Source organism: Vanellus vanellus (genome assembly GCF_965231255.1).
Source record: "Vanellus vanellus genome assembly, chromosome: 1".
NCBI classification, from domain to species: domain Eukaryota; kingdom Metazoa; phylum Chordata; class Aves; order Charadriiformes; family Charadriidae; genus Vanellus; species Vanellus vanellus.
This window is the reverse complement of record NC_138905.1, coordinates 57,073,895-57,098,372: the sequence shown is the minus strand read 5'-3', so window position 1 is coordinate 57,098,372 and position 24,478 is coordinate 57,073,895. Positions and strand designations below refer to the sequence as shown.

Genomic DNA, 24,478 nt, shown 5'->3' with positions numbered 1-24,478 from the left:
GTGGCAGTGAGTTGATTAGGATCTTCAAGATCTTTTTGTTGAAGGTTGGGTGACTTGTTTAACCCAGGAAAACTCAGCAACTTTTGGGCTGTTGATTTCCAAAGAATTACTGGGGTTGGGGGGTAGAACACCATTTGTTGAAGCCTAGCTGTTAAATCTCATCGGTCCTCTATTAAAGGCATAATGCTTAATGATAACATAAACTTTGTTAACTAGCTGTGTGTCCCATGTAAGAGGGAAGAAAAATTGTATTGTGTGATGTCAGAGATGAAGGGCACGGACTCCGATATGCAGGATCAAAATCAGCTTTATTAAGCAAGTGTGCTCTTTATATACTTTTCTACCAAGGCCAGTAATTTTCTACTTTACTTGTTTACACCATCGCGTACTCTGAAAGATCATGTTCCCACCAAAAAGGGAATCTCTCTTCTGTGTGAGCAGCACCTCCTTATCTAGGGAGTAGCTTCACACAACTTCATCGTCTGCCAGAACAGTGCTGCAGCTGCTTATTCCTCCCTATTAGTTCTACCACACTTAACCCTTCTTTTGCCTCAGTCCCCACAGCATGATGAAAGCTAGGTATCAAATATAATACTGAATTGTTCTCTGGTTTTGTGCTGTAAGAAAACTCGAGATGAAATCATAATGGTGATACACACCTTCATTGCCCAGAGAGTGAGTTTCTTTTGCCAGATTATGTCCTTTTGAAAGAGTAAAAAAAGCAAAACAACAACAAAAAAAACAGCCCCAAAACAAACTAGATCCAGGCATTCAATCCATCGTCAGAAGGAAAACATGCTTTGTAATTTAAAACACAAAACAAAAACCTGTTTTTCAGTCTGCCAACTCTTTGTAAGCCTTCACTGAATCTTATTATTTTGGTGGGAAGTAAAACTTGTGCTTGAGCTGTATTTAAAAAACAACAACAACAACAAAACAAACAACAACAAAACCCCACAAACAAACCAAACAACCTAACAAAACCCCAAAAAGCTGATGGGCTGAAATATGAATTACACAATTCTTCATTTAATTTCTTTATCAACATTGTGAAGACAAAGTCCCCTTTTCTAACACAGGGCTCACTGTGAAGTGAATCTGCAAATATTTTTAGTGCAACTTGATTTGTTTTGTCTTATGTAGAAAGTAGTAGTCTTATGTAGTAGTATTTCTCCAAAGCAAAAGTATTTTTTGCAGCCATATTAATGTCAGATTCTCAAACTGAATTTAAAACCAAATTTTTTTGCAGGAGTTCAGAGCTTTTCATCTTTCCGGTAGGTTAACAGGAACTTTAAAAAGTTTAAAAAATTAATCTCCCTCCTGTCATTAAAGTCAGTGAATGCGGCAGCCCATAGAAGCAAATCAACTTCAGTATGTTTTAGTATGGTTGCCTTTCACACTAGAACTATGAGTGTTACAGATTGGTGTCTCATTATAGTTACGGTCATTGGAAAGATTAAACAATTGTAAAGGAGTAATGTTTGTAGCAGATCGTGTGGACATGTTATATTAATGTTTAAGATCACCAAAGTACTTGATTAAGTGATGACTACAGTATAGTTTGCTGAAGACATTCCTTTTGGACTCATAAAGGTTACTACTTTTGAGAATTAACATTAAGTTTTTAAAAGCAATTGGTATTTTGTTTTCTTAATTACTGGAGTACATGATTGAATGTTAAGTAGCTTACTTTGATTTGTGGGGGTCTCAATTAATATTTGAATTGTGTCTCAGTTTGATATTACTTTTTAATTTTGTAAAAGTAGCAAAGAATATCATACTTATTTCTCTAAGGAAAGTTACCAGACAAGAAAAACAGAATTTTACCAAAAATCTCAAGAGAACTGTTTTCTGTGTTTGGAGGAAGCCAAACTTAGTGTGTAGATGAGAATGTTGCCTGAAATCTAGTGTGATCTTTGCAGGATTGAGCATGACCGAGGCTTTATAGTAATGTATTAGCGATCAAGGAGTGTACAGTTCACATCACACTTGGAGTATTAATTATGTCCTTGTTTCTAATGAAGTGCTCCTTAATGGCAAGGGCCGTTTAGTCTCCATTCTGCTGACTTGTCCTGTGACTTTGAACATAGTTATTTATTCTTTGCTTGGGTTTACTCATGTGCAGAATTAAGTTTTACATACTTCATAGTGTTGTTGCAATGCCTAATTAATATTTATAAAGACCTTTGACATCCTGTGATGAAAGGAGCTGTGCAAGTGTTCAGTAGTGGTATTATTTTATTAGTGAAAATACAGGAGGAGTCAGGAGCATACCAGTTTTTAATTCAGAGTGAGCAATGGAGTCATTCTGTAACCTTGAGCAGGTCATGCAGTTTCTTGTTTTGTAACATATCCTGGGAAAGCTCTGTATTGTGTGGCATGTGTTATTAAATGTCATCCTTCTCTCCCCCAAGTCAATTCTAAATGAAAAAAAAAAAAGTATACAACTTCACTGAGCTGCTAAACTTAGCTGGTACTTCTTAAGGAAATTTATCATTAAATGTACCAGAGAGCGAGAAGGTAGTGGATGTGACAGTTGCATTTTAGAGTCAGCATAAGTTGAATGTGTGTTACCTATTCACAGACCAGACTGAGTTTTGCCTGTTAGAGATTTCTTTCTCATATTCTCAGTTCAGTATACACTGTGCTTAACTGTAACTTTACTGTGAAGTGAGTGTATCTAATCTTTACTGCATTCTAAGAACTCACTCACTAATCCATGGCATTTAGCTGGTAAACAAGTTCTTACTTCAGACCCAGTACTGTCTGTATTTGAGCTTTGTGATTGCCAAGATTGATAATCAGTTCTTATAGCATCTAACAGCATTTGGCTGTTACATAACAATATACATATCAATCTCATGTGTGGTTTTCCCCTCATCTGAGAGAGGAAGGTTATGATTATACACTGTCATTAAAATTACAAGATACTTTTGAAAAGTTCATCAGTATACATCTGTTTAAGACTTAGCTAGCTATCCATTTGTCTAATTATATAAGGCACAATAACATTAAATGAAGTTACTTCATGCATGCAAGTACAGGGTTTCAGTTTTATTTTTTGTTTCATACAGGATGCTCCATCTGCATTTTACTCATTGCACAAAACACATAAATATGGTTTAAAACAAGGGGCTTCAAAACTGATATTTAAAGTACTTCAGGAAGGAACCAACTTGCCCAGTGAAGTGTGAGGCATAGCTGAATACAAGTGCTGGTTTGTGCATGTGCATTATGGTGGATTCAAATTGAAAGCACCTGGATCTTTGTCCTGCTCTATTACAGTCTGGTGGTACAGCTTGTTCCCGGAGGCTTTTTACTTGCGTTTAGTGGTGCTTCAGCTCTCAGCGCAGTTGGCGTAAGGATGAAGAGGAATAGTGTTTGTCTCTACTGAGGATAAACAATGGTTTGTAGTCATCAAGAACAGCGGGGGGGGGAGAAATATTAATATAACCCTAGTTATAAACCTTAATTTATGGAGTATGCTTAGTAGTAATGGAATATCAAAAATTTACCTGCCCCAGCTCCTGTTGAATACGCTGAACATATGCAGATAAATTTGTTTTGAAGATACAGTAATTTGGCAAGATGTAAGTAGCTTTTCCCAGACCTGCAAAGTATGTTTCTTACTTTTCCTTCTGCCTCTAATTTAGACTTCCTGATATGGATCATGACAGTCCTGAAACTTTGTAACTGAATATTTGCAGGAAGTAGCTGAATGAATTTTCTTACCTGTTAAAAATAAATATTGCCTCAGGCAATAACTGGAATACCAAATACAAACCTTAAATACCTTTGCCAAGAAAATGTTAGCAAGCTGTAAGAGTTGTTTTTTTAATGTATTAGAAGTTTAAGCAGCCTTAACTTGCTGGTTCTTCCAGCTTGGCCTACAGCAGATGAATAGTAACTTTGTGTGGAAAACCTTGTTCTTAACTTCCCACTGATAAAATTAAATACATTCTTGCTTTAGTATTTTGATTTAGTATAATTAAAATAATGAGTTACAGTTTGATAAATGTTATTTTCATTACTACTGTGCCCTGAAGCACTGCATATGGAAAATTTTACAATATTATAGAGATCTGGAGGTATGTAATATGCTTGTCAGGCTATTAATTAACTTGCATAAAGTGTTTTGGTTTTTATGGCAAGTGAATTTAGAGTGTTTCTTTGGAAGCTGAATAAAAGTAAACAATCAGATTGCTTATAAAATGAAGTATAAATTATACCATTCTGATGCTGTGAGGGTATCCTTAAAATATCCCCAGGCAGGTGGAATTCCAAGCACCTCTTCATTCAGTGGAAGCTGCTTTTAAGCAGCATGCTTCTGTCTGGGTTGGGTTTTTTTTGTTTTGTTTTGGTTTTGCCTTTTTTTTTTTTTTTCCAGTAATTTAGCTGTCACTAAATAGAAACTGCTTCACTCATACATATATTCGTTTTTTTTTTTTCTTGATCCCTCCTGAAGTGCCATACCACAAAACTTAAGAAAACCTCCAATATTGTAAAGTGTGTTAAACCACAGCAGTAACAATGTAATGTGGTATTATCTAATGTTACCTTTATTTCCACCTGCCCCTAAAATTCTGTTCTGTATCTCCAGGTAGTTTGGATCTTTACCAGCCTGGCTTTTGAATCTCATTTTTTAATGACTGACAGATTTTTAATCCCTGACAAATATAAAAATGTCAGTCATAATCCAAGAAATGTTAAAATTTGTTTTCAGTTTATATACTTCTGTTGTCAAAGACTCTGTGTGATAAAGATTCTTACTCTCTGCGTGGCCTGTGCTGGTGCTACAAATGATGCTCTGGCAGAAAATGTTTCATTTAATTAAACTATATTATACTTTTTCTTTTTTTTTTTTTAAATGTCACATTCTGACATTAAAACAAATGTCATAATTGTTGTGCATACTGTGGCATAGTTACCATAGCAAATAGATTTGTTTCTTGGGACTTTTTTTAGTATTAAAAAATAATTCTATTCTTGGCATTTAAGACAGAAGTTAGTAATCTAAGAAGGTACAGAGCTGCTTTTGTTGAGATTGTTTACACCGTAGTCAGGAGTCATTTGCTTTTTAACTGCAGTCAGGAGATTAACAGTAAACAGGTTTTTTTTTTATACCACTTCTCATACATACATACAAGAGTGCATTAGTAAGGTGGCAGTAATGCTCACCAACGTCACAATTTGTAACCAGTTGAAAGCCCCAATGGGGCATTGGTAAAGCTGCCTGTAGAGGTTTGAGCTGCACTTGTGGAGTTGATTTGGGCTGCAAAATGCAGTGGTGGTACTGATACAGACACCTGAAGTGGAGACTAGCTCATTTAGGGGTTTCTGTTGCAGTTCTTGTGCAGAAGACATATTGGGAATTAGCTCCCTGTTTACTGGACCAGTGAGTACAGAAATACTTGTTCATTCTACTCTAAGGTTACGTTTGGTTTTTTTTAAGGATTCCAGAGCTGGATTGCCAGAGTCAGTGATAACAGAGTTGGTTATGGTCAGTGATGCAAAGTCCACTGGCAGCTGTGTAGTATGGTGCGCCACGGGAGTCAACGCTGGGGCTGGTCATGTTTAACATCTGTATTAATGACCTGGTCAGTGGGATGGAATGTACCCTCAGCACATTTGCAGATGATACTAAACTGGGCTGAGTGGTTGACACCTGTAAAGGGTAAGATTGCTGTCCAGGGAGAAGTCAGTAGCCTGAAGAAAATGGTCTGACAGAAACCTCTTGAAATTCAACAAATGTAAATGGAAGATGCTACACCTGAGGCAAAATAACCCTGTGCTATAGCATAGGTTAGGCATCTGCTGACTAGAAAGTATTTCTTCAGGGAAAAAAAAACACCTGAAGTTCCTGATTAAGAGAAAGCAGAATGTGAGTCAGCAGGGTGTCCTTGCTGTTGAGAAACCAACCATGTGCTGGGCTGCATTGGCAAGGCCAGTGGGTCAAGAGAAGTGATTCTTACCTATTCAACACTTAAAAGTCCACTTTTGACGTACTGTGTCCAGTTTTGGCTCTCACACAGGAAAGACACATATTAAATGGCCACTAAGATGATTAGTCTTCTGGAGCACATCTTGCTGAGAGTACTAGATTTGTTCAGCCTTAGAAATAGGAGTCTAAAGGGGTAATGTTACTGCTGTCTTCAGTGGCCTAATGATAGGGTATAGAGAGCCAGACTTTTCCTGGAGGTGGTGCATGGTGATAGAACAAGAAGCAGCAAACATAAGTTGTAGAAAAGAAATTGTGATTAGATATTGGGGGAGGAAAATGCAGTGGGTGTAATAAAAAAGCGGAATAAGCTCTCCACAATGGTGGTTGTGTCTCTGTCTGTGGAGATACTTGGAATGTGACTAGGTCCTGAGTAACCTGCTTGATGGTAGCTCTGCTTTGAGTGTGGGGTTAGGCCAAATTCCAGGTGACTTCCAGAGGTCCCTTCAATCAGAATTATTTGTGATTCTGATCGTGAAACCAGTAAGAATATCATGTATCTAAGTGACACTTTCTCTGCTAGTTCCAAAAGATGAATTGGTTTAAAAAATAAAAATAAAAAATAATTTAAAAAACAAACTGGAAAGGACTGTTTAAGGAAAAGGTTCTGTGTAACTTTTCTTCTGTTAGTTTTAAAATGAAAGGATTTTTTTCTCCTGACATGCAAACAATTTGAGATTATAAAACTGGTAGAGTTTACTTCTCTTAATCTTGTAATACAAAGCAATATTGGCATAAGTATACTTGTGTATACTGCACTTGCAGACTAACAAGCAGTCTTTTAACTGACACCTGGCACTTTTCCAGATAGCCTGCATTCATTTCAAATGGTGTGTTACATGGCAAAGTGCAACTCTTGAAGTATTTATATATGCAGAGATAGGTAAAATGTTCTTTTTGTATGGTGTAGTGAAAAGAAGTGTCTCGCATGCAAAGGAAAGTTCAGCAGCTCCCTCAGAGTGATCTGTCTAGAGCTTCGATATCTTCTCTGTCTCCCCTACACCCCCCCTCCCACAATTGCAGAAGTGAAAGGACTTCACTTAATGAAAGATACAGAGAAATATTTTGCTGGGTGGTCTGTCTTCTTATCTGCCAAAATTATGGCTTCAGTGAGAATTAGGGTTTGGAAGTGTACATATTATCAGGATAGATCATTTGTAGTGGAACAGATCTCAACTATCCTTCTTGGGAATTGTCAGCTCTTCACTTGTCAAAAATCTGACTTGTTTCTTTCTAAGCCTGTAGCAGACAGGTTCTTTATTGAGATTTCATTGTGGTAGCTGTTACCTGTTTACTGTTCCATATTGTTTGTTATGCATTCATTTCTCTAGGTATTTTTTTGTGGTTTTTAGAGCCACAAATATATTTTTCTGGGTAAACAGTTGTAGGTAATGGAGCTCTCTACATGTGTATATAGTTTTTAGAGGAAAATAAGGTTATTTGATAATCATGTAAAACCTCAAAGTCCTGAATAGAACTGTGTCTTGCTGAATGAATGTTCTGATATGATAAGTTACTGCACATCTTAATTACAGGCAGATTTCTAACTGAATGTTTTGCCATTGTTGGCCTGTTTTTACCACATTTCACAATTCTCTGAACACACTTTATCTGTGGTTTTTGGTATGCATGGTTGCACATGTTGTGAAAAAATAATTACTGATCTGTAAGAGCTCTGAAGTGTTTGAAGACTGAAGCATTTGAAGTAGGCAAGAAACTCGCTCAGTTCTTACATTCTAGAACTTCGGCTCTAGCTGTTTCCTTAAAACTTTCATTTTTATCAACTGTGGGTAAAATTTGGAAACTTTAGATTGTACCTGGAAGTGATTCTTTTAATGATTATAAGCGATACAGCTGAAAAGAGTAATTGTGTAAAAGGAGTTGTCATGGTTTAACCCCAGCCTGCAACCAGGACTATGCAGCCACTTACTCACCCACCCCAATTGCGATGGGGGAGAGTATCGGAAGAGTAGAAGTGGAAGTTTCTCATGGAAAAACTGGCTTCGCACGGCCTGAATGAGCATAAGATCCGCTGGATCAAGCACCGGCTATCTGGAAGGTCCCAAAGAGTGGTGCTCAATGGATTTAAATCCAGCTGGCGGCCAGTCACAAGTGGTGTGCCTCAGGCCTCAGTGTTGGGACCGTTTCTGTTCAACGTCTTTATTGATGATCTTGATAAGGACATAGGGTGTATCATCAGCAAGTTCGCAGATGACACCAAGTTAAGCAGGAGTGTTGATTCCCAGGAGGATAGGGAAGCTCTACAGAGAGACTTAGATTGGATCATTGGGCCAACATCAATGGTATGAGTTTCAACAAGGGAAAGTGCCAGGTCCTGCACTTGGGCCACGATAACCCCATGCAGCGCTACAGGCTTGGGGAAGTGTGGCTGGAAAGCTGCCTGGCAGAAAGAGACCTGGGGGTTATAATTGACAAGCAGCTGAATATGAGCCGGCAGTGTGCCCAGGTGGCCAAGAAAGCCAACAGCATCCTGGCTTGTATTAGAAATAGCATGGCCAGCAGAAGTAGGGAGGTGATTGTGCCCCTGTACTCAGCAGTGGTGAGGCCACACCTCGAGTATTGTGTCCAGTTTTGGGTACCTTAATACAAGAGATATCGGGGTGCTGGAGCGAGTGCAGAGGAGGGCAACGAAACTGGTGAAGGGCCTAGCAAACAAATCATATGAAGAGCGGTTGAAGGAGCTGGGACTGTTTGAGGAGGAGGAGGCTGAGAGGAGACCTCATCGCTCTCTACAACTATTTGAAAGGACACTGTAGAGAGGTTGGTGCTGGTCTCTTCTCACAGGTAATTAATGACAGAACAAAAGGGAATGGCTTCAAGCTCCAACAGGGTGGATTTAGACTGAACATTAGGAAAGAATTTTTCACAGAAAGAGTGGTTGGGCATTGGAATAGACTGCCCAGGGAGGTGGTTGAGTCACCATCCCTGGATGTGTTTAAGAGACGTTTGGATGTGGTGTTGGGGGATATGGTGTAGGGGAGAACTTTGTAGAGTAGGGTAGATGGTTGGACTTGATGATCCCAAGGGTCTCTTCCAACCTAGACAATTCTGTGATTCTAAGTGGGGCAAACCTCGTGGGTTGCAATAAAGACAGTTTAATAGGTAGAGCAAAAGCTGTGCACACAAGTGAATGAAAACAAGGAATTCATTCACCACTTCCCATCAGCAGGCAGGTGTTCAGCCATCTCTAGGAAAGCCGGGCCCTGTCACACGGGATGGTTACTTGGGAAGACAAGTGCCATCACTCTGAGCATCCCTTCCTTCCTCTTTCTTACCCCAAATTTATATCCTGAGCATGATGTCGTACGGTGTGGAATATCCCTTTGGTTAGTCAGCTGTCCCAACTGTGTCCCCTCCCAACTTCTTGTGCCCTTCCAGCCTGCTTGCTGGTGGGGCGGTGTGAGGAGCAGAAAAGGCCTTGACTGCTTAGCAACCACTAGTAACACCAGTGGGCTATTGACACTATTTCCTGTCTCAAATCCAAAACATAGCACTATACTAGCTACTAGCAAGAAAGTTAACTTCATCCCAGCTGAAACTATGATGAGTGCAAGCAAGAAATATGGAATTTTAAAAACATTTCAATTTTTTTTACACAATCCAAGGTTTTCTTATTAACAGGAGACTCTTAAAACTGCAATTGAACCCCTCCCTCCCACCCCAACCAGTTGCTGAAGTGTTGAGAACAAACCTCCTTATTTATGAGCATTTGTTGTTGTGTTGTAGGGTTTATACTATCCAGTTCTTTAAAGTAAACAGCTCTTTATGGTCAGAGTTGTTTTCTTTCTATTATGTAAAGCATTGTGCATATATATATAGAGAATACTTCACAAAGAATTAATCTTACTCTATTAACGAGTCTAATAGCAGACTATAAGTAGTCTTTAGAAAAGCGTACTTTTAGCAAAGTCAGCATGCCAGTGTTTTAAAGTTGGATATTTTCCACAGCAGCTTCAAATTACTGATGTTTTGCTGCGATAAAGGCATATCAGTTGTTCCAGATATGCTATTTAAAGTAAGCAAATTTCTTGCTGTGACGCTGTTTTGGTTTTCAGCCAAAGAGAAGAAAAAAGCAGCTTACTCTAACTCCTTGTTGAGCTATGATCTTTTTGCCTTTTGAAAACACTGCTTTACAGAGCACTTCTAAAACACACTTGCTAGTCTTTTCATTTAGTACACGGTGAGGTCTATATGGTGTGTGCATAAAATCCACAGCTTGCCCTGGTGGGGGGTGTGATACACTTTTGTTATTTTCTTACTTGTGTTTTATAATGTACATATATATTACAAATATGAAAGTTTTAATTTCATAATTACTGAAGGGCTGAGTTCTGACATCTTGATTTCACTTTCATTCAAAAAATGTGGGACAGTTGTCCTTTTACAGACTGGTCGATTTTAAACTGCTTAGTTTATGTCTTCATGTTCAATTTTTGTCAGTTCAGCCTAAAGACTAACTTTTTAAATGTCTGTCTCCTGTTTAACCAGCTTTTGTATGGCTTCTGTCTAGTTTATGCATGCAAGCATTGCTTAACAAGAAGGGTGGCTGTGATGTTGTGCATTTTAACATTTTTTAATAAAACTAATTAATCCCATTTTGAATCTTCTGATCAGCAAGATCATAACACTTTACATGGCTTAGTCTAGTGGAAGTAATTTTACCTTTAGGAATTTAGGGTCTGTCAAACCTGGGATTTATAAAATGCTGTGTTACGTCTTGCTTCTGCTTGATGCTCTGTTTAAATGTGCTGGAGCACGCTTGTGTGTTTGGATGTGCCATATTCTTCTCATGCTGTTGACATAATGGAGCATGTCCGTTAAGTGGGATATGTTGAATGAAAGAAGTAAAACTAAATATTTCTATACTCCAGCAGCTGTGCATTTAATTTTGCTTCATTTTTAGTCTCTGCCATCCAGCTTCCTGATAGGATTTAAAAGCTTTCATCCACCTTGAACACTTGAAGCAGTAGACGGCCAGTATTCTTTGAAGGGTTTGCACCTCAAGGTGTGAGAACTCATTTGGGAGCTTGTAGTATGCTTTTTCTTCATTGCTCACAACCCTTAGTTCTAATCAGCTTATATTTATTAATGTATTTATATATAAATACTCTTATCCTAGAGGATGGTACCAATAAAGCCCCTTTTACAGTTAGGAAAGTTGCACGTGTGAAGGTGACAATGCTCAGGTCACATATGCGGAATACGGGATAAAGGACTAAATACAGTCCAGAGGAAACATTCTCCTTAATATATTACAATAATGTAGGAGTCTGTTTCAAAATGAGGTACACTCACTTTTACTAGTATATCCTCCTGTAATACAATTTATAGAGTTTTAACTGGATGCTGTGTGGAGAAGGTGCACTTTCATTCAATTGCATCCAATTTAACCTATTATTTTGAAAGAAGAAGGTTCCTTGCTGCTTGTACACACAACTTATGGTGTTCATCTGATAATACTCTAAGCTAATTCCATTTACAAAACAAGAGGGGAATGGTCTAGGTGTGTTTTTGTGGGTTGGATTTGCTTGCCATACAATCAGCTGAGTTCCAGAGAAGGCTCAAGCAAGGGAAGATCAGGGACAGAGCTTGATGAAGAGAAATAAAGTGGAAGAAAATGAAACCTACTTCTCCAGTGGCAGCAGCAAGATGTTCGTGAAATAGCACTGTGAAGACAGCTTACTTTTCTCTAAGAGATTTTGTCCCTGTATAGGTTGAGAGGAGCTTTTGCCTTGGAAGCTACCTGACCTTGAGCTTGTTATAAAGGTGTTTTGCAACGCATCTGAGACACCAGTGTGTGATGCCTAATTCTGCTGGTATTTATCAAAGTACTGGGGAAGCTTTCAGAAATGCTGAGAAGCTAGATGCTTGTAGAGTTCACTGGAAATTTTTCTTGCTTCAAATCTTGAAGGTACCCAAAGTTGGATACCTTACTGTAGATGTAATTTATGGTTTAGTCCATCAAGTTTTGAGTCTTTTCATCTATTTCTAAATTATTAGAAACATATTCATGGTCTGATATTTTGGATTACTAGAGGCCTATCTGTAAGAAAGAGTTAGTTCATAGCTCAAGTGTTCCCTCTAAGGGAGACTGGTCTATGCATCCAAATCCTTCTCACATAAGGTGATGGCCTTTTTAGCTCTGGGTGGTTATAGCTAGAGCCTTTAGGGAAAATTTAAGTTGTTCATGTGACCTCGTAGCTATATAGATAAAAGCTTGTTCTGTTAAAGTGGTGCTGATCCTACAAGTGTAGTTTTGGAATCCCCCGTATTCTGGAAGAAGATAGAGAAGTTGTCTCACAATTTGGAAGCAGATTTGTGAATCATCCTATGCTTATTACAATGCAGAGAACAGGATGCACCTATAGAAGTATACTGTCGCTCCTGTGTTGTGTTATAGTCTAGCTAAACCAAGTTAACTGTATTGAAAGAAAGTGAAGTGTGGGGTCAAGAGGAGGGAAGATGACTCACAGTACCTGTATCTGGTCTGCGTCTTTATGTATGAGGAACGTCCAAACACTGTTGTCCTGTAGCCCTGTGGAAGGAACTGGGAGTTGCATACAGTGATGTGCCACTCCCGAGTTTCTATTAATTTTCATTTCTTACTTACATTTTTTTTGTGCAATTTCAGTTTGAGGGTGATTTTATAGGGTTGTGGGGTTTTCATGTAGATTAATACTCTGTATGGTGCTTTATCTCTACCTATCAAAGCGTGGTGCCAGCAGATAGTATGTAATATATAGTACGTCATCTTGTCTCACAGTTCAGTTTGTGATAGCAAGAACTTTGAAGACAACCTCTGTCCTCTATACCCGTGCTTCAAGCCCATATGTTGCGAGAATAAGTCTTAAAAATAGTTTTCTGGAAAAATGAGTATTAGGATTTTGTAGGAAATTAACATTTTCCAAAACTAGTAAATTGTTTTGGGGGAGAGCGTACTTCTTGGATACCTATTTTTTCTTTTTTTCCTGAAATGGCTATCTGGTTTAGTAACTTGGACTTCACAAATATTTTCAGTTACTTCTCTAGTTAGCTAGCTGAAAAACCTTCTTTTCTCTGAAATTATTGCTTTTGCCTTAGCCAGAAGTGGTTGTTGTAAGTGCTTAGATAAGGTACTGAATGTACTGCCTCATAGCTCCTGGGTTGGTTTAGTTTGTTTTTTTTTATAAATAAAATAAAATTTTGGATTACAAGATATAGTTTCTCTTCATTTGTAAGCTGTTAATATGCCTTACTTTAAATACTCAGAATTCAAGTCTGTAATATGTCTTTTAAATACTTTCCAATAATGTTGATTCTAAGATCTTGTGGGAAATATTAAAGTGCAATTAGGTCCTATTTTTAAGATTGACACATGGTTTCTTGAAGAAAGCTAGAGTAAAAAGCTGGCTGCTGATTGTTATTTAGCAAACTTCCTCTTCAGGGTTGTGGTGTGTCCGTGTTCCCATTACTATGTGCTGGTAACAAAAACCGGAACCACACCCCATTGTATTACTCTAAATTCACTTGTTTGGAGTTGATGGATTTTCTCCCCATGTTGATCTTGTCAATGTGAGCAGCTGGTTGCTGGAACCTACAGGATAGACCCCCCCCAGTTTCCTTGACCAGGCCGGGAAGAGTTATCTTATAGCTAATGAGAGAAGGTTAATAGGCAGTGTTGTCTTCTGAATGAATTGATGAGGTACTTGACGGTTTTGTCTCTGTTAATTTTATCAGAACACTTAACGCTGCAAGTTAAGCAAGTTAAATTTGTGTTTAACAAGCTTCTTGATTGCAACTTAAAGGGGAAACCATTGATCATAAAACTTCAAATATTAGCCACGTGGATTAAAGAGTGAAAGTGGAAAGATGGCAGGTGTGATACCCAAAATGGCAATAAGCTATTTCCCCCCCTAATTCAGTGAACTTTCAACATAGTGGTACATTGTTAGTGTGTCTATAGCATGAACTCTTGCTCTGTCATTTGGAGAGTACAACTTCATATTTTTATATGTCTGTGAAGTTTCAGTCAGGAGCTTTATGGTCTTGTATGTGTGATGCAGCCCAAGTGTTCAGGTAGATCCCTTCCACCTCAGTAGAATTTAAGTGTGTGCTTACATGAATTGAAGCCTGAACTACTAAGTACTGATTATTGCTGTATTGTAGTTGTGGATGATGTGCCTAATGGAGTATTAAATGCATATTTCTACTAAAAGACCAAAAGAAGGGGAGGTCATCATGCAAAACAAAGGGCTTCTCTGCAGCCTTAGTACCACAGATATTTGCCTGTTTATGTCTGCAAACGAGGCAGCAGCAGTAGCAATCTCACTGTCCTGAACTTACCACAAAGATAGATAACCGTAACTAGGTGTTTACTTTTGGGCTGTGGAACTTCTTTCCTTGGCTCCTTTTATTATTAGTGCTACGTGTCGTTGTAAGCCATAGCTTCAGCTTTGATTGTGAACAATCAATGGCCTTTTTCTCATTCTTTTCCATTCCTTGCTCTTCTGCCCACAAAACTAAGGAAGGTGCTTGTAAGTAGAAGGCTGTCTGTGTGCCAGGCAGTTACTGGAAGTCATTTTGTATTTTGATCCTACCCTTTTTCAGCAGCTCTTTTAAGACAGCTCTTAAACTTTTGCCTGCTGCGAGAAAGTTCTTTTGGAAGTAGTGTACTTGTAACTGTCACTACAGCCTGAAAGGCACACATTGCTTGACAGTACAAAAGTAGTAAACATAATTTGAGGTTATAGTAACTTTGGAAGATGAGGGTGTCACTGGAGAGCTTTTTCATATTGCTTACAATGCGTGGCTCAAAGAAAATGGAAAATTTTGTCTCAATGCCACGCCAAATGATGTGAAGTATACTAACCTCCCCAATGCTTCACATCTTGTGCTGTTAGTAAAACTGAAGAACCTGCGGGACTTTACCTTGCCAGAGTTCAGGGCTGGGAAGTGCGCTTTGACATTTTATAGAGAACAGAAAAGAGCAGAACAGACCTGGCTTAAGCAATACCAGACAGGGTGTGTAAATCGCTGTTCTCTATGATGTGAAATGCTTACCTCCAACTTTGTTAAATGCAGACTGAACTTGCCATTATATATGAATTGCATTTCGTAATAAGCTCAAGATGTTATTACTAAGGGCTCATCTTGCCCTTATCCATTTTCTCCATCCATGAAGGGGGGGAGCCTAACTTTAGGAAACCAGGAAGACATTTTATTACTGTCCATAGAACCTTTTCTCTTTAAGAGTTCTTTGACGTCCTCATTCAGGAAGCTGTTAACACATAACATCTCAAAATATTTTTGTAGGAATTGATTAGTTATGTAAATGTCTTTTTGTACACTGGCTTGGAAATATCTAGTGAAAATGCAGACAAAAATATTACCTATACCATATACATGCAATGGGAGAAGTCTGAGTGATGTGACAGCAAAACCAACTTAACTCTAAGCTTTTTAAACTGTGGTCAAAAAAGAGCTTTGATGTGTGCATAAATGTAAGAAATAATTCAGTACCATTAGAAACTCCAGTTTTGTTTATAAAGCTGTTATGTTTTTTATAAAATCTGTTCTGAAAGATCATGGGCTACACTTGTTAGTTGTTTCCCATTTGTAAAGTACACATCTCTGGTCTCTGATCCTACCCTTGATCGGTCAGATCATCTTTTTACATTAATTGTCTATGTCTGAATCTTTCCCTACAAAAAGAAATTACTCCAAGTGAGCTGAAAACTTGGTCTTAAATTTACTTTTAAGGAGGTGAGGAGAATTGGTTAATGAAAACATGATTCACCATGGAAACAGCTCAGCCAATAGCATCTGTGCAGTAAATTAACCATTTTCTGGTACTTTCATATTTGATAAGAAACATAGCAACAAGATGATAGCTTGACAACAATAGCAGCTGCACATATTTTTTTCCCTTTTTTGAAAGAATGTTCTTGTGGAAAAAATAGATTCTCTGGAAAGTAATTTATATTACAAGTTTAATCACAAAAATTCTGTGGGTGGGTACAATAGGCTAGAAATTAAATGAGTGATTTGTATAATAAATGATGGGTTTGATTTGATGTGACACTTCTAGTCTCTTACAAGTGACATAGCTACAGGCAATAGAATAATCTCTTCCCCTTGTGAAGATAAATGTTGTATCAGACCGAACCATCTCATATTAAATTACAACTTCCCTTTTTTTACCATATGAAAAGATTCATGAGACTGTTCATTAAGTAATAACACAATCCAATTAAAAGGGTACTTTGGCCAAAACATCTTGAAGATATTTTGTAATATCAGACATGTGGTTAATTTATATAGGGCTCTACATAAGAGGCCTAATCCGAATAAAGGAATTTTCCTTTATGCAGCAAGTGGCATCGTTGTGGCCACACTGAGCTGGAAGGTGCTTTTTTCATATCAATTAGACTGAAACCCTCAAATGCAAATGAAGTATGATGATAAGAGGGATCTACTATCTTGACTTCCTTTCTTGTGGGGGAAGAGGGATATAGTAAGTGTGGCTCTTATACAACTTGATTGTGCTCATACTGTTGTTTTTCACGTTTTGGCAGAGAGAAGGAGCAAGAAAGGGAAGAACAGTTAATGGAAGACAAGAAAAGGAAGAAAGAGGATAAGAAAAAGAAGGAATCTGCTCAGAAGGTAGGTTATGGTATTTGAAATCTATGATCCAGCTGGAACATAAATAGTATTAGGGGTAGTAAGATGTTAAATTGTTCGTATTTGAGCTTAAAAATTTGATTCTTTAGAGTGATAGTTCAATAGAGACTAATTTTTTGCATCATTTTTCTAGAACATATTGTTTAACTTAGACATTTCTTCTCCTTAATGTGTCATGTGAAGTAAAAGGAGTTTTTTGATATAAAGTATTAAACTTAAATTATTGAATATGGGCTGTCTTGATCTGTGCAACTTCTGCAGTTTTGAGGTATTTGGGGACAGAAGTGCTGCTGGGCTTTTAAATTCTTGTGGTAAAATTGACTAAATATTTTTCTAGAGCAAGCAGGTAGTATTTTTAATTATTTTTTTTAAGTCCTAAAGGAAGTTTATATGAAATATTACTCCTGAAGATTCCCTTTATTTTTAAAAAAGTATTATTTATGTTTTACATTTTCTGTAGCTGATAGCATTTTTGCTGAAGTGTATCAGTTTGAGTCTGAGCCATGGAGAACTGATAAGTCACCTAAAATTGGCTTTGCTCAGAAAATGGGTTTGAAAATCTAGTAGATTGTTCTAAGAGTAAAGTTGACATATGAACTTGAGTCTCTTGCAGCTTTATCCATGCTTTTTACTGGTGAAGTCCTTTCTGACCAGTTCTGGGCTTCCCAGTACAAGACAGACATAACCATACTGGAGTGGGTCCAGCAAAAGGCCCCTAAGATGATTAAGGGACTGGAGTGTCTGACAAATGAGGAGAGGCTGAGAGAGCTAGGACTGTTTGGCCTGGAGAAGAGAAAGGCTCAGAGTGATCTTATCAATCAATGTATATAAATACCTTGTAGGCAGGAGTAAAGAAGATGGAGGTAGGCTCTTCTCAGTGATGCCCGGTTAAAAGGCACAAGGCATTGTGCATGAGTTGAAATACAGGAAATTCCACTTAATCATAAAAGACTATTTTTGTGAGTGTGCGTGACTGGGCAACCAACCACTGGAACAGGTTTCCCAGAGAGGATGCGGTGCCTCCATCTTCGGAGATGCTCAAAAACAAGTTGGATGTGGGCGTGTGCAGTCTGGCTTTGACTTTGCTTTGAGTTGGGGAGACTCTGGGGCGAGTGGGGAACAGAGGTAGGAACTGTGGACTAGATCTCCAGAGGCTCTCCCTTCCAACCTCAATGATTATGTGAAATTGAGAGCAGTAGGCTTTACTTACTTTCAGTAGTCTCTGTTTTGCAGTTGGTTCAGTAACAGCAGATCATACGAAAGATCAGATGTTACTCTGTATTAGATTCTGTAGGTTTGTGCTGTGAACAGCATCAATTTCAGTTAAATTTCGGCCTATCTGGGGTCTTTTTAGAATCATAGAATCATTCGGGTTGAAAAAGACCTTTAAGATCATGGAGTCTGACCCCAAACCTCACACTGCCAAGTCCATCACTAAACCATGTCCCTAAGCACCACATCTACATGTCTTTTAAATACCTCCAGGGATAGTGACTCTACCACTTCCCTGGGCAGGCTGTTCCAATGCTTGATAACCCTTTTGGTGAAGAAATTTTTCCTAATATTCAATCTAAGCCTCCCTTGGTGCAACTTGAGGCCATTTCCTCTTGTCCTAAAAATCTGGCTCTTTAAATTTGGCTTTTTCACCAATTTGAGCCTATCAGTTTAAATTAGGTGTGGATAAACCAGCGTATTTCTGTTTTCATTGTGTTGATAAATCCCCAGTAGTACTGCAAAAATCTGTAGCTACTGATCTAAGGTTTCTTCAGTGTCTTTTTGCCTCAGTGTTGTTGCTGTTCAAGTACGAAAAGTTTATGTAGGAACCAGGAGGAGCAGACCCTGGTAAATGAAGAGTAATGACTTGAGGATTATATGCTGATATTCAAGGGTTCGAGAGAAACTTGAAAAGGTTGTACCAATCATCTTGATAACAGTGCTGTGAGTGTTTACTGAGGAATCAGTGCTTTGAATACAAAGGAGATTTGCCAGCTTTCCTGTGTGGTCCCTCACCTACTAAGTTATTCAGCATGATTGAATGCTATGATATTTTGCCAAAATCTTGGGAAGGGTAAACACTAAAGTTTATCTCCTAGAGACCAAACTTAACAGTAATACTTGGAGATATCTAGGAATAGCAAAGGAGGCAAGTGAATGGACAGAGCATAAATGTGTATGTTCATTCTTAGTGACTGTGATGGTGTTCACCAAATAAGCAGTAATGATTTGGTGGTACCTTTTTCAGACAGTGCTTGTATAACATGAAACAATTGTTTCTGTCTGGATCTTCTGAAACTTAAAAAATAAAAAAATCACTTCAATGGAGGTTATGCAAGCAAATTCACAGACTGAATTCCTGTGGTTGGTGTCCCAGGGGCTGTTTGGTCACTTGTCAGAAGGATGAGTTTGACTCCACCTTCCTGTTCACTATAGCTGCTCCTGCCCTGCCAATGCTAATAGGCTGCCTGCAGGGAGTACAGCTGTAAATATGAGATTGTTGCATTTTCTCAGCTTTTCTATTCTAGATCTGAAAAAGAAAAGAAAATTTACAAAAATGGATCATTTTGACTGGGAGACAAGCAGTATAGGCAAAGTAACTTTTTTTTTTCCTAAAGCAAACTGGTTATCATGTAGAATTTGTTAAAGATTTGATAAACGGAGTTCTTCTAAGTAGACAAGTTACTCATTTGCTGAGCATGTTTACTGTTGCCCATAATCAACCTATCAGCATTACCAGATTGGATTCATGAATGATTTTTTTTCCCCTCTTCCTTTTCCTTTAGTAGTGACGCATCAGAGTCACTTAAGTGCTTAACAGAATTTTTTACTGTGTTACAGAAGACGATGTAATTTGATGTACGTGGGATTTTTTTTATAAATGAGGTGAAAATTAATGTCTGGCTTGGTACAGACACACTTTTGGTACAGGTGCATTTTTAGTGTCTTGGAGACTTTTGGATTACATAATTCTGTGAAGTTATGATGCTTAATTTTTTTTTTATTATAGTGAGTGTTCCACTTTCCATATTGCAGTGTTCATCTTTGCAAAGTAAATAATGTCATAGCAATTCAGTACAGTTTGTCTTTTTATTCTTTACCATACAAAGGAGTTCTGGCTTGGTTGGTTTAAACAGTAAACTGCTTTTTACTTGTGCTTTCATTATTCTATACTGTCACTGTGTGCTTTCCAGAATTATGGACTAGTTCAGCAATTTCTTTTAAGAATAGGTGTCATAGAACCTGACACATGATGATCCTTAGGATTTTTCCATTATTGTGTAGCGGAACTCATGATCGACAAGTTCAAAACATGCTACAATACACATGATTCCAGAGAATATACCAGTGGTATGTTTGTCTCTACTTTAGCTTGAAATCTGCTATGTTGAAAGAATGTAGAAGTAGAGCAAAACCACATATTGAGTACGTTGGCCAGCATGATGGCTCACTTCAGTAATCAGCTTCTTACTGTGTTCAAGAGATTTTGAAGTCTGGTGCTTTATAGGTACTTCTGGTGCTTCTTGTAATTGTGGCAATGAATACAATAAGGTTTAGGATTTCTTCTCCTTGGAAGAGATCTCATGGGAAAGGTGAAATGGGAGGATGGCAGAGACAGGCTGCTATTCTCACCTGTGGTTATTCCTGTGGGAATTCCGTTGGTAGCCCCAACATTCTGCTGTGAGGATACTCTCATAGAAGGAAGGTTTTGTTGCATTTCAACTGTAGTGCTTCACCTCCAAAATCTGAAAGAATTGTAGTGTTTACTTGTGCTTTGGAAGCCCATGTTTGGGATGAGGAGGGGAGTGAATACTAAAGATCATCATGAGTGAAGTAATTACTGTTTCTGCCAGGGACTTTTGCATCAGGCAAAGGTATTACAGGAGCTGTATTATTTTTGAAAACTTTATATATATAACTAGGAATACTGTTTAGACTTATAGTTCATCAGCTGATTATTTTCATGCAACAACAAATACTGTTCTTGTGCTAATAAATAAAGGCCATGATTTAGCACAGCCTGTTCAATGTTTGTTTTGAGGTTCTTAAAACTCTATTTACATTCTTGCTCTTAATTTGCAGGTCACAGATCAAAAAACCAAAGGTAAGAATCTTTGATCCCAAAGAGTTGGGTTTTTTTATTGACTTGAGCCAAGACTCAGATCTTGATCAAAACTGTTAGAAAAGGAAGGGGAATTACGAATCAAGATGAAATACCAAAGATGTGTATTCAGAAGAAATAAAAGCTGAGGTGATTAAAATGGAGAACCTAAAACTATCCATGTTAGCATCAGAATAATTGAAGAGGGAATGAGAATTGTGGATAAAATAGGTTAGCTGAAATACTTAGTTTTCAGTTTTGGAAAGGTTTTAGACAAGTAACAAAAAACTGAAACCACCTATATAAATGCAATGGAAGACAGGGAAAGTACTGCTTATGGTGAGGTACTAAAACAAGTGAAAATGACTTGTTTTTGGAAACTTACAAGAAGTTCAAGCACCTAAAAGTCCAACAGATAAAGCAGGACCGATGAGTGAGCATCTTGAAAGTTAAGCTTATTTAGCTGATCTAAAAATATATTTAATCTTGATTTTTGTGTCAGTTTTCTAAAAATTGTGTGGGGAAATTGCCGCTATTGACAGAAGAGGACTAGGATAGTAACTTGATTTTACAGCTAACGATACCTTTTTGGGGGGTTTGGGGCAATGAATCCTATGTAGAGAAATCAGTAAACCCGTATCAAAATAAAATGTGGGGAATAATGCTTTCATGTTGCCAAAGACAGACTCGCTTGTCTTGGTCTTGCATTTGTAAGAGGAAGAGTTTTACTCATTATGTTCACTTTGCTGGGGAGGGGTTTCTGGACATCCCTTCCTTGTATCTTCAACAAAAGCTAGAGTTAGATGTATTAAATTTTCCATGCCTTTGGAGTCTGATGTCTTTAACAATTACACCTTCTAGATGTTTAGCTAGGAATTTCTTTTGCTCTGTTTCAAAAAAGCACATGGACAATGTAAGGAGTCACAAGTCTAGAGTCTCTTAAGCAAATGTTATGGTGGTGTTAGTTCCTCAAGGATTTGTTTTGGTTTTCTTCTCCAATGCATAATAGCCCTTAGAAGCAGCTTATCCTTGCTTATAGGGGCACCTGGTGACCAGCTGGGAAACTTTAGGCCAGTCCAATACAAATGTTTTATGTAGGAGATGTATGCCTTTTGGGTGAGAGTCAACTATTACTGCCTTATTTAAGAGCAGATTTGTTAACCCTGAATCCAAGAGGAGGGAGGGTTTTTTTCCCCCCTCTGCTTGTTTTGGCAGTGGCTGTGTAGCCTAGTAAGCAGGTGAAAGCTTCAGATCTGATTTCAGATCTCCTATAAGGGTGATATGTAACAATCCAAAAACCAGTTGGAGGTCAGGGAGCAGAGTTGGGTAGGAAAACCAATTATATTTGACTGGTCATATTTTAAAATGACTCATTGCCCAGGGTGGTACTCTTTGCCAACTTTACATTTTCAAGAAATGTGGGGCTTAGAGCAAAATACTTGCTGAGGGCAGAATTTCATCCTGGGGTACAGAGTTGCACACAGAAACAAAAGGTTTGCCACTACTGCTTGCTTCTCCTTCTTTAATTAAATTGTTCTTTGATAAGGTTGAAGTTGTACAGTATTTCAGAGAAGAATGAAATTATAAAAGGAAAGAGTAGCAGTGAGTTCTTGCAGCCAAGACAGGTTTAAGTGGAAAAATTTCTGATTTTCATTCTTCCTGTTTTTCAGTGCCCGAAGTGACGAAACCAAGTTTAAGCCAACCAGTGGCTGCCAGCCCAATTGGCAACTCTCCATCGCCACCAGTCAATGGTGGCAACAATGCCAAAAGGGTGGCAGTGCCGAACGGACAACCGCCAAGCGCCGCCCGCTACATGCCTCGGGAGGTGCCGCCGCGATTCCGTTGCCAGCAGGACCACAAAGTGTTACTGAAACGTGGGCAGCCCCCTCCGCCATCCTGTATGCTCCTTGGGGGTGGAGCAGGGCCTCCTCCCCCAACAGCACCAGGAGCAAACCCAAACAACGCACAACCAGTGACAGGAGCACTGCTGCAGAGCGACAGTGGGACTGCAACAGGCAAGTAATAATAGTAGTGATATTAAATAAAAGTGTGTGTGCATCGCAGAAAAGGATCACTAAAATTGCGTAAGCTTATCTCATTATCTCATAAAATCTTCAGATACCTTTTGGAGAGCTTACTTCTACTATTTTAGTGTATAGACTTTTCTTTTGCTGTTAGCTGCAATGGATGCAATTTTTACTACTACCTGGAACAAGAAAGAGGGTTAATTTTTTTTTAAAAATATGTTTTGGATGGTTTGAATCAGATGCTGTAATGCTCTTAAGACCGCAGCAAGGTAAACACCATGCATGAATAAACAGCATTTTCTGGTTGTTATTGAGTAGTTCTTAACTCTTTAAATTTCTTTGACATGAATTTCCTATCTTGTTACTTTTTTATATGATCTGGTAAAACACACATGTAGATATCAGGTCTGCAAATGGCAGGTGTCTGTCACTTCTCATCTGGATGAAATAGAAAGATGTTCCTTTTGCTCCTGACTTTTTTTAATAGCAATCTTGTTTTTTTTCTCCTTAGGTAAGCCTTTTTATAAAGGTGGTGACTGTCCTGGTTTTGCTTTTCTGTTGACTTTGAATTCCAGAAGATAAATTGATTTTAAGATTAATTGTTTTATGATCATGAGGAAATCATGACTGCTCCTGAATTTTTTAGACCCTTGGGGAATTACAATAACTGTAATATTTCCTTTTTAAGTTATGATAGTAGAACAAACAAAATTCCACTCAAGACATCTGCTTCCTAAAGAAAAACTTAGGTGATCTGAGAAGTCAAGGGCAACTTCAGTTCTAACAAGGGTGTTTTAAAAAGAAATAATAAATGCTTGAAAGTCAAAAGAAGAAAACAATGTTACCACTATGTCTGAGTTTGCCTTTGAAAATCATGCCAGATTAATGGGATGGGATTTTTTTACCACTGTCTTGGAGAGCATAAGCTTTTTATAGTTCTCTGTGGTTCAGAAGAAAAAAAAAAAAAAGAGGTGACTTGGAATTCCAGAATCATGTAAGCTAGATGGGATGGCTGTCTTTATTAAAAGGGATTCTAGGAAAATTAATAATTCCATTTGTTTTGTGGTTTCAGTACTTGAATTCCTTTGTAACAAATCCCTGTTTGACAGATTATTTATCTTGTTGTCTTTGATGTTGCCTATTTTGGGGGGGGGGAGTGAATTTCAAACTACAATGGCAAAGTTTTAGCTATTCAGTTTAAAAACAAATCTCTTAGAGGTGGTTGATTTTGATAAAACACCTGAAGGATGAAGTGGGGGGGAAAAACCCCACCCCACAGTCTTTCAGCTGTATATAAAATCTTAGCATTGTGTCAGCTTTGGTATACCTTCATAGTGATTGTAGTAAACTGACCAAAGAGACTTTATGGTAGTGAAGCATTCTTAAAGTTTACAAAATTTCTCTTAAACAGCATCTTTTTGCTGTTGGCTGTACTATATGAGGACCATTTTAGAGGCTCCTTAAATTCTGTGTAATTAATTTGACACCTAATATTTACTTTTCTGAGACTGAAATTTGGTTTTATGAATTCTCATATTTTTACGTTTAGTTTAACAGTACATTAACAACTAAGATGTTATGGGGTTGTATTTTATTGATTGGGGCAACTTTTTATGCCAATGGTTAGTTGCTTTATCTGGATGTAAGTCAGGAATGTTGCCAAGAAAGATATGGGTC

At 38.0% G+C, this 24,478-nt stretch overlaps 1 protein-coding gene across 3 annotated transcripts in view; it reads left to right on the top strand.

Annotated features, from left to right (window-relative positions):
- TNRC6B (trinucleotide repeat containing adaptor 6B) overlaps positions 1 to 24,478 on the top strand; it is a 138,445-nt gene that overhangs the window by 74,949 nt on the left and 39,018 nt on the right. For all 3 annotated transcript variants that reach the window (XM_082485490.1, XM_082485488.1, XM_082485489.1), the window contains 3 exons: positions 16,573 to 16,660; positions 20,756 to 20,777; positions 22,445 to 22,789. In XM_082485490.1, the coding sequence (XP_082341616.1) occupies positions 16,573 to 16,660; positions 20,756 to 20,777; positions 22,445 to 22,789 (455 nt within the window). The remainder of the gene's footprint in view (positions 1 to 16,572; positions 16,661 to 20,755; positions 20,778 to 22,444; positions 22,790 to 24,478) is intronic.